The sequence below is a fragment of the Penaeus monodon genome, chromosome 5 (assembly GCF_015228065.2).
Source record: "Penaeus monodon isolate SGIC_2016 chromosome 5, NSTDA_Pmon_1, whole genome shotgun sequence".
Classification (NCBI taxonomy): domain Eukaryota; kingdom Metazoa; phylum Arthropoda; class Malacostraca; order Decapoda; family Penaeidae; genus Penaeus; species Penaeus monodon.
The window spans coordinates 18,065,144-18,072,643 of record NC_051390.1 but is presented as its reverse complement, the minus strand read 5'-3'; the positions used below and the strand labels follow the sequence as shown (position 1 = coordinate 18,072,643).

The window sequence follows — 7,500 nt, the reverse complement described above, 5'->3', positions numbered from 1 at the left end:
TTTCTACTTTCAATTCATTAAGCCTCCTTTCACAAGCACAAGCGGGTTTACTTTCACCCTCCCTTTTGTCACGAGTCTTCCTGTTCATTACTGATAAAAAACGCAAAATCCTTTTGTGTGTTTCACAAAGGGCTGAGTAAGCAATGCTGCGGGAATTAGTATGGCAAAAACACCAGCAAAAAACAGGACCTTATTATGATTTTTTCTCTCTCTCTGATAAATATATGTTTCATGACATATCTGCTCATTTCATGCTTAGTGGGTCTTTCTTTATTGCTTAGTGGGTCTTTTTTATTGCCATCATACTTATATATATATATATATATATATATATATATATATATATATATATATATATATATATATATATATACATATATATATATATCGCTCTTTCATTTATTATTTTACTTTTACACGATTTACGTTAACTTCACATCCTGTTTGACCGTAAGTAAACTGTTTCTGTCATGACGCTGCATGAAAGAGCACGACCTTTAAGACAGATATGTGAAGGTCAGTCTGAAAACCATGAAAACTGAAGATGCTCGGCTTAGGTGTTATTATTATCATCGTAATTACCATGATAACTATCTTTTATATTACTGTTGTTAATGATGCTGTTATTACCGTTATGGTTTTCATTATCACTGCCTTACATTTTCAATTGCCCTTTGGTCCTTCACTTTTCTTCAAGATACGCGTGCTCTGACACACCTAATATATATATATATATATATATATATATATATATATATATATATATATATATATATATATATATATATTATATATATATATATATTATCACACACACACACACACACACACACACAATATATATATACACATATACATACATACATTGTATATAATGTAAATATATATATATATATATATATTATATATATATATATATATATATATATATATATATATATCTCTTCTCTCTCTCTCTCTCTCTCTCTCTCTCTCTCTCTATATATATATATATATATATATATATATATATATATATATATATATATATATATATATATATATGCACATGCTAAGAGATGGCTACAAGAGGGGCTACGACCTCAAAAAGATTTCGGGAGGTCATGGTCAAACGTCTACCAAGAAGGGTGAGATGGAAGGAGGGAGGGAGGGAGGGCGTGAGGGAGAGGGGAAGAGGAGGGAGGGAGGAGGGGGAAGGGAAGGAGAAAGGAAAAGGGTAGTGAGGAAGGGAGGGAGGGAAGAAGGGGAGGAAGAGAGAGAGAGAGAGAGAGAGGAAATACGTGCTCTGCATGAGCAGGGAAAGAAAGGAGAAGAGTCGGCGAGAAAGAATGTGTGTGTGTGTGGTGTGTGTGTGTGTGTGTGTGTGTGTGTGTGTGTGTGTGTGTGTGTGTGTGTGTGTGTGTGGGTAGAGAGAGAGAGAGAGAGAGAGAGAGAGAGAGAGAGAGAGAGAGAGAGAGAGAGAGAGAGAGAGAGAGAGAGAGAGAGAGAGAGAGAGAGAGAGAGAGAGAGAGAGAGAGAGAGAGAGAGGAGGAAGGTATGTATATATATATATATATATATATATATATATATATATATATATATTTAATATATTATATATATATATGTATATGTATATCGATATGTATATGTATATTGATATGTATATGTATATACAAGTATATATACTAAAATATATGTATATATATATATTTATATATATAATATATATATAAAAGAGAGAGAGAGAGAGAGAGAGAGAGAGAGAGAGAGAGAGAGGAAGAGATACCTGAAGGTAGAGATAAATAGATAGACAGACAGATAAATAGATAGACAGATAGATAGACTGATAGATAAATAGATAGATAGAGAGAGAGAGAGGCGAAACAGTTCAGTATTAAAACGGGTACTAAAAATGAAACAAAGTACGAAGGAGATAAAGACAAGAAAATCTGGACAGTGATGATGTACAATACAAGCAATAAAAAAAAAACAGGGAAGCAGCTTTCAGGTAGCCCAGTCATGCTCGCAAGTCGTGGGGGGAGGGGGGTGGGGGGAAAGGATGGGAGGAAGGATTAGAAAGGAGAGGAAGAGGTCATGGAACGAGACAAACTCTCGCAGGGGTCAAGGATGAGAGAAAGGCACTTTGGCGTCTGTGTGGGTGGGTGGGGAAGTTTGGGCGGCTGGGGGGGGAGTAGGTAGAAGGAGGGGGGTTAGGGGCTAATGGCGAGCGCTGACAGGCACTGTGCAACTATAGAAGAAACAGTAAACGTTTCATGATACGTCTGGTCTTCTTGTTCTTAAATTGCACTTTGCAAGGGTTGTCGGTGATTTGATTGACACTAAGGTTAATTAATCCATGTCTCATTCACCACATATCGAAGCTCTCGTGTAATGATCGTCGCAGTTTGTAGTTAACATCACACGACAACCAAATTCAGCAGACAAAAGCATCACCGCCACCTTCGCTACGGCGATTGTGCCATCAACTACATTCCACTGTTGGAGAGCACGTTTTCTGTTGCTTCTTTGGGTAACTAAATAAATAGATTTTTATGGCAGGGCTCATCTTCACTTTCATCGACGGTCGTAAAAGACACCAGACATGTCTTTTGCTGGTAAAGCGAAGATTTTTTTTTTTTTTTTTTTGGCGGGGGAGGGGGGTGAACACTGAAAACGTTGTCGTAAGAATCAAAATGTGAAGTTCTTATTGTAAATAAAATTTCGAATGGCACGCCAGGCTGTGGCGTCGTCTTTGTACGTCAAGGTAAAGAGGGAGAGGGAGAGGGAGAGGAGGAGGAAGATAGTTGAGGAAATACCATGGGAGGAAGAGAGAGAGTAAAAAAAGGTAAGAATTATCATGACGAAAGATGGGCCGATAGTGACAAAAGGGAAGTGTTAACGACAAGAAGAATGCACACTAACGAAATGCTGTCAAGGAAGGGATAGTGTACGAATATAAGGTTATAAAGTTGCAATAATGGAGGGATGAAAAAGAATAAACGGAAAAAAATGTCAGATTACTATTCGTGCACAACTGTACATTTTAGCGAAATAACATGAAAAATCAAAGGAATCACTGCATTCGCTAGCTAGACGTTATGAAGAGGAGCACTACATCTTATACTGTTACACTGCATGCTGTCTATGAGAGAGTGCAATTGGCCTCATCGGTCGCGCCCACGACGATGCATGCGCCCGCGCCAGGGCACATGGCATGACCTATAACGATCATCCTATAATGGGCGGACCCCTGGTCTCACGGCCAACCTGCAGACGCCCGTGCCACCCATTCACGGTACCCGGCTGGTGCTGGGTCCCGTGTATGGGCGGCATGGGCATGGAGGGACCCCAGGAAGGTACATGGGTCCCGGGGCCCGCCCATTGCCCCGTGTGCCCACGTTCCTCACTGGTGTCCTTTTGCAGATGCGTTCGCTGGTCCTGCTCCTGCTGGTGGTCGCCGCTGCCCACGCCGATAAGCTCTTCGCGGGACCGCCTGCAGGATTCCAAGATGCCTTCGACATCCCGGTGCCGTCTGCCAACGAGATCCTCGGGGGATACCTGCCCCCGAAGGAAGACAACTGCATCGACATCACTTCCACCTCCACCGCCACCAGGGTCGTGTCTAGCACGACCGGAGGCGGTGGATTCGGCTCCGTAGTCACTCAGGTCATCACTTCCCGAGTCGTCTCCACCCAGTTCCGCTCCACCACCATCGTCAGGACTAACGTCGCCACCGTTGGGAACACGAGGACGCAGGCCCTGACGCAGACGCAGACAAGCGAGGTCGTGCGATCCATCATCAACACCGTCAACGGACCCGCCATCACAAGGAATGTCCAGTTTACGGTGACCAGTACCCAGCAGGTACAGAGTGTGAGGTACAGCACGGTGAGGTCAGAAGTTACCCGCCCCGTGGAAGTGGTGAGGACTCAGGTCGAGACCTCCGTGCGTGCCACCACAGTTACCAGGAGCTCACAGATAGTCGAAACCAGCACAGTCACAGCCCCGGTGCGAGATGTAGTCGTCACCAGCACCATCGTGTCTAACGTCCAAACAACCGTGCAGAGCCAGCCACCACCACGAACCGTGCAATCTACGAACGTCGTACAGACCACCGTGTTCAGAGCCACCACCGTGCAGCCGCCGCCCGTGCTGCGAACACAGACAAGAACCTCCAGCCAGGTAATCTACGCCACAAGCACGACCAGCCAGGTCACCCAGGTAGTGCGCACACAGGAACAGGTTGTAACTAGCACCGTCGTGTCCACACAATCTCGCGTGTCAACCCAGGTCGTTCCCACGACCGTCGTCACCACGAGGGTCGTCGGCAACACCGTCGTCAGGACCATCGACAGTGTCATCAACCGTCCCGTTACCGTCACCAACACCAGGACCGAGGAGCGAACCGTCGGCCGCGCCTCCACCTCCTTCGTCAACGTGGTGAGGACGGTGAGCCGCCCCGAGCAGGTGGTGACGAATCGCGTGGTGTCCACCAGCCTCGTGAACTCCGTCTTCTACAGCACCGTTGGCCGCGTCCGAACCGTCACTGTCACAAGGACGATACCAGCTGTGTGCGGCAACACAGGGTACAACTACGAAGCGCCGGCCATTCCCTTCACCTTTGGGAATTAAGATCGCTTCTGACGTCGTCGATGAGAACCCTCCTCCGAGTCCTCGTCGCTCGATACGAAATCTTTAAAATGATCATAACCATCCGATTTTAGTACATGTAAAATGCGTGTGTGAATCTTGTATAAATAAAAAAGTTTCCATTTCTATCATTTTTACTTTTCATAGTCATAGTTATCAATAATCATTACATCAATACGTACATCCTTATTCGCGGTAAGTACTTGGATATAATTTTGTTATAATTCACATTATCAGATCCGCGTGATGTAGTTACAATATTATTATCCCTTCTCTCTCTCCTTCAGGATGGTGCGCATGTGCCTGGTGCTGCTGCTGGCAGTAGTTGGACCATGTCTGGCTGCCAAGCTCCCTACCATCCCCGGGATTCCCCCAGGTGGACGCCAGCTCTTTCCAGACTCAGGATCTCAAACGTTGTTCCCTGGCGCGCAGGATCTTTTGGGGTCCTACTTGCCCCCTCCAAGAGAACCTTGCGTCCCTGCCACTAGAACCGAGGTCCTCACCACTACCCTGACCTCGTACTTCACCCGGCCTCAGGTCGGCGACAGAACTGAGTACAGAACGACTACGCTGACCAGCATAGCACAGCAGCTATCGACTGTATACAGCACTCTCGTGTCGACAGTCAACCGCCCCGTCACCGTAACTAGCACCGTTTTCTCCACACGGGTCATCACTCGCACGGCCACGGGCGTCACTACTCGCCCCGGTGGCACGACCACCGTCACTCAGACCAGGACACAGGTGACCACACGCACCCAGTTCAGCACTCAGGTGAGCACGGTCGTAAACACCGTCGGCCAAACCGTGACACGCACACAGGTGTCTACGCAAATTGTGCCTACGACTTACACGCGCACGACCACACAGGTCAGGACCCAAGTCGTCACCAGGTCTCAGCAACCTGTAACCAGGACCTCAGTGAGGACACAGATCAATACTGCAACTGTCACACGCACTGCACCCGCCCAAACCGTCACCGTCACCCAGACCCGTGTGTCCACCAACATCGTGGTCCAGACGTCCACCCTTCCAGCTCAGACGTCCACTGTTGTGTCGACCCTTGTCAACACCGTGAGGAGCACCGTGCTCAGCACTGTGGTCAGCACCCGTCTGGTGACTAACCAAGTGACTCGCACGCAGGTCAGGACGCAGTTCAGCACTGTCGTGGCTTCAAGTCTTGTGTACACGACGGTCTTCAATACACAGACGGTGTCGTCAGCTGTTACTAGCACCGTCGTCAACACGCAGTTTGTGTCCACGACTGTGACTCGCGACAGGGTAGTAACCAGGACCGTGACGGATAACGACATCGTCACCCGCACTGCCACCAGCACCGTCACCGTCGGTGGAGGCACCAGGACCACCCAGCTGGTCAGCACAGTGATTCGCACCAACGTAGTCACCAGCACTGTGGGCGGCGATAGTCAGATCACAGTCACCAACACCATCAGGGAGCAATGCCAGACCCAGGGAGGATACAAGTACGACGAACCCGAAGTCCCGTTCAACTTCCCCGGTTGAGTGTTTCTCCTGCCTCCAACAAGCCAACGAGTCACGCAAGCCAAAATCAATTTGGATGACGATTTTTTTTTTCATTGCGAAACTTCTAAGATTTGTATATAATCTTTAATAAAGATTGATAAAAAATAGCTAATCCTTCCAGTTCCTCATCACAATTAGTCACTTATTAGCTGGTAGGCATCTTACACCAGAAACCATAACAAGCAAATTTAAGGTATCAAATAAGTGGATAAATACAACAAGCAATAAGCAAATAAATACCATAACGGAGTAATGGATAAATACGGCAAGAGACAAATAAATTCAGTAAGTAGCTAAATACAACAAAAATACACAAAACTGTAGTAATAAAACTGGATAAATACAACGAAAATTAATATATAAATAAAGATGGATAAGAAAAGAGACACACGTATCCAAACAACATAGATGAAAATTAACACTAGCTAGATAGGTAGATAAGTAAATATACAAATTAATATAAATATAAAGAATAAGAGATAATGAGTAAATGAACAAATGAAAGGAATGAATAGATATATCAACTGATAAATAAGCACACACATTTATACTTAAATAAAGTGAACAGGCAAATAAGTAAATGAATATCACAAAAAAAACATATAGATAAAGAAATAACAAACAGATGGACAGATAAAACGAATGTAAATGAAACTCGGTGACATAAATACTAAAAACAGTGCTAAGATTTATGGAAGAACGTGAATAAGGTTGAGGAAAGTAAAACCCAAAACGTTCGACGGAACTCCGGGGAAAGGCGCTAATTCCTCATTCTTAAGACGGTAAGTTTGTCTTCGCTATCTTGACTGAGCGACCAATGAAGGGACCGACGCTGCAGGTTGAATAACGATAGACTATTTTGCATTTTGCGTAAACCGGCCGCGAAATGAGACACAGGCAGTTCTCTCTCTCCAACTGTGTATCAGTTAGTCATTCTATCTGTCCTTCTATCTATCCATCCAGAGAAAAATGGATCGATAAAAGATAGAATAGCAAGGAATGAGTTATATAGATGTACACACACACACACACACACACACACACACACACACACACACACACACACACACACATGTATATAAATAAACAAATAAGTAAATGTATATTCATATGTATATATATGTATACACACACACACACACTCACACACACACACATATAAATAAATAAATATATATATATATATACATATATATATATATATATATATATATATATATATATATATATATATATATATATATATATATATATGTAGGGGCCGCGGTGGCCGAATGGTTAGAGCATCGGACTCAAGACTGTCAGGACGGCAATCTGAGTTCG

At 44.4% G+C, this 7,500-nt stretch overlaps 1 protein-coding gene across 2 annotated transcripts in view; it reads left to right on the top strand.

Moving 5' to 3' along the window:
• Positions 1 to 6,284, top strand: part of LOC119573039 (mucin-5AC-like) — a 6,864-nt gene extending 580 nt beyond the window's left edge. Inside the window, exon 2 of one of the 2 annotated variants that reach the window (XM_037920021.1) lies at positions 4,920 to 6,284. In XM_037920021.1, coding sequence (XP_037775949.1) covers positions 4,921 to 6,156 — 1,236 coding nt within the window. In that variant the 5' untranslated portion in view covers position 4,920 and the 3' untranslated portion in view covers positions 6,157 to 6,284. Of the gene's footprint in view, positions 1 to 3,405; positions 4,759 to 4,919 lie in introns of those variants that run through there. The other variant, XM_037920022.1, reaches the window with a different exon arrangement.
• The last annotated feature ends 1,216 nt before the right edge of the window (positions 6,285 to 7,500 follow it).